This window comes from Entamoeba invadens (assembly GCF_000330505.1).
Source record: "Entamoeba invadens IP1 unplaced genomic scaffold scaff_1105074724841, whole genome shotgun sequence".
NCBI classification, from domain to species: Eukaryota; Evosea; order Mastigamoebida; family Endamoebidae; genus Entamoeba; species Entamoeba invadens.
The window spans coordinates 6,337-9,455 of NW_004191842.1; the positions used below are offsets into that span (position 1 = coordinate 6,337).

Below are 3,119 nucleotides of genomic sequence, written 5' to 3' on the forward strand. Positions count from 1 at the left end.
GGTTGATTTCCACAAAATTATAAAGACTGTCCAATGCGTTGATGTAAAGCGCCACATTAGAGAGGAAAAATTGCTCGAGTTTAGCCACTAAATTATAACTATTTTGTTAGATTAACTATTTTTAAATTCATTTAAGTTAATTTTATTAGATTGTTTTTATCGATAAAATAAGCTTTTCATGTTTTTATATTTATGTAAATTAGTAAAACATATTTTTAAATCTTTTTTAACATATCGTACGAATCATATATTATAAATCGATATATTATTAGACTGGTAACTCTATTAAACACTTGTTTAAAACTTTTGGTTATATTTATTTGTCTCAAATTTAAACAACAAATAAATCTAATAAAACATAAAATGGCAATAAAATTAGAAATGGTCTTTTTGATGAAAGTTGCGTTAAATTTTAGAAGTCGTGAAACGTTATTCATTTTTCTTCAAGTTTCCAAAATCTGTTTATCTGCTTTGTGTTCATTAAAAGTGAATCCAGTTTTTATTACAGAGTCTACTGTTATCTGGTTTTACAAGCACTTTTCACCAGATACAATTGACTTTGGGTTTTATGGATTTACTTTAATGGATCTTTTTACACTCCCAAAGCAACTTCGCAATGTCGACTTTACAGAGGCATTCAAAAAAGGATTAATAACAATCGAATTTGTTCAAAATATATTCCCGAAAGTGACTCGAATGTCTTTGTTATCTTTGGAAACTGAAGATAACGACTATAACGCATGTTTGGAATGTGCCAAATTAATAACAAAACACACAAAATATTTGACTTCTTTAAATTGTCTGCGTGTAGATTTGAACTTCTTTATTGACTTTATCAGTGACTACACTGAAAATGGAAAAGAGAAGTATTTACACCTTCCCGAAATAATTATTATCTTTTCGGATGATGGAAAACCAATTGAAATGAACACAACATTTTTCAATAAATTAAAGTGGCTAGAACAGGCACTTCCCGATAACAAAAGAAGCACTGTGTACATCAAAATCAAGTATCACCCAGAGGATAAAAATGTCCTTAGTATGTTTAAGAAAACAACATATATATACGATACTTGTGTTTCAAATATGTGTGAAACACTCAGTGAACGAGTTTTCTGTGAAAATGGAATGATTGAGATAGAGGGTTCTACAATCAGTCCAATTATCAATACAATCATTAAAAACTCGTATTCCACATCTGTCGAATTCAAATATTCCAATGAAGAAATGAAGACAAAATGGGTTGTTCTTGAAAGTGTCTCACATCTAATTTTGCTTTCCAAAAACAATGACGTAGATGGTGATAATGTTGATACACGTGTTCTTAACATCGACTTCTCTTTCATTAAAACTTTCAAAATTATATCTTTTATTGAAGTCAAATTTGACAACGAATTTCTTTGTTTGGAAAGCCTCTCTGTGACAAATGCCGTTGCAATTAAATTCACAGAGAAGTGCAAAATGAATAACCTTTCTGAAATTGAGTTGTGGAATGTAGATGAAACCAGTTTTTCTTGTAAACTTGACAAATTGAAAACACTTTTTGTTTTCAAAGGATATCAAATCACATTCAAAGAAAAACTTGATAATCTCAAAAGACTTACTGTGATCGAATCAGACTACGTGTCACTGCCAGAAATCAACTTTGAAAACAAAGTTGTCCATTTAAGTCATTCTGCGGCAATAACTTTTAACGTAATTGATTCAGTTGAGTACCTTCAAAAATATGCCGATAAAAAGGATACAAAGAAACTCGTTGAAAGTGCCAATTTTGTCTTTGAATTTCCACTTCCAACAAAAGAAGAAAACGAGTGGAAGATGTCCAAATTTGTTTCAATGAGTCCGCGTGTTGAAGTAATTGGTGATGAAATTATAAGAAACAAAGGAATAGAAGAAGACATGTACGACATGGTTGTTTCATATCAATTTCTTGATGAGATTAACAGTTATGACAAAATGCAATTTATCAATAACAACAATGTGAAAGAGACAATTCAAAATGTCAGATATTTTGAAGTTGAAGTGACTGGAAATAGCCTTATAGCTATTGGCATTATGAATGTTTCAAAAGATACCGGATATCAGAACACTATGGTTGGCTGGCAGCAAAGGAGTTGTGGATATCACAGCGACGATGGAAGTATATACAAGGAAGATATTAACAATGTATATGATACTAATATACGATATGGTGAAAAAACAGGGACATGCAATGTTGTTGGTGTTGGGTTAGTTTTTAATGTATTACAAACAGAGTGTGACATCTTCTTTACTTGTAATGGGAAAATAGTGTTTCAAAACAAGTTTGATGCGGACAGTATTGCCGCTGTTGTTTCAATGAACATTTTCAATAAAATAGTTATTAACTACGGAGAGAAACAGTTTAAATTTGATTTAAATATAATGAAAGAGCAATTATCCAATTGTGTTGATGACAAATAATTATAATATCACTCCAAATTTATTGTTTTGGTTTTTTAACCGGCCAACAGTTTTTTTTAGGCAAAAAAAATATAAATTAAAAGAAATTTTGTCTAAGATATTTACCATAATCAGAAAAATTAACAAATACAGTAAAAAGCATCTATTTGTGGGTCAATGGACCAATCAAATGCAAAACCCACAAATAATTTTTTTTGTTCTGGAACTTTAAATTTAGTTACACTTAAATAAATAATATAGTATTATTATGATTAAAATATTCTAATATCATTAAAATCTTTCATTTTTTATGTATAAAATAGTGAAAAGAATTTACTTCACAATTTCATGATAAACTCACAAATAAATATTTTTTCTCTGTTTGAAAACCCACAAATAGATGCTTTTTACTGTAGTTGTATATTTGTTTTAACAGTGCAAATTATGTAATAATTAATAATAAAGGAAAACAACGAAACAACGATATAAATCATATATAAAGACTTCTTTAAATTTGTTTGACAATATCTCTTCTCGGTCATATCAAAACGTTTCAATTGTAAATAATATATAAAAAGTTAGGTATGTAGATTTTGAATGTAATAAAAAATAATTGCACTTTTGTTTTTCAATCAAGTAAATTTATAAGCTTTAATACAAGACACACATGAAAAATGTTTTTTGAAGATGACTACAAA

General features: G+C 28.7%; 1 protein-coding gene across 1 annotated transcript; it reads left to right on the plus strand.

Annotated features, from left to right (window-relative positions):
* Positions 1 to 381: 381 nt before the first annotated feature.
* EIN_234080 (hypothetical protein) lies at positions 382 to 2,442 on the plus strand (the record flags this gene model as incomplete). Its single annotated transcript, XM_004185299.1, has 1 exon — positions 382 to 2,442. The coding sequence occupies one exon, from the start codon at positions 382 to 384 to the stop codon at positions 2,440 to 2,442; it is 2,061 nt and encodes a 686-aa protein (XP_004185347.1).
* Positions 2,443 to 3,119: the final 677 nt, after the last annotated feature.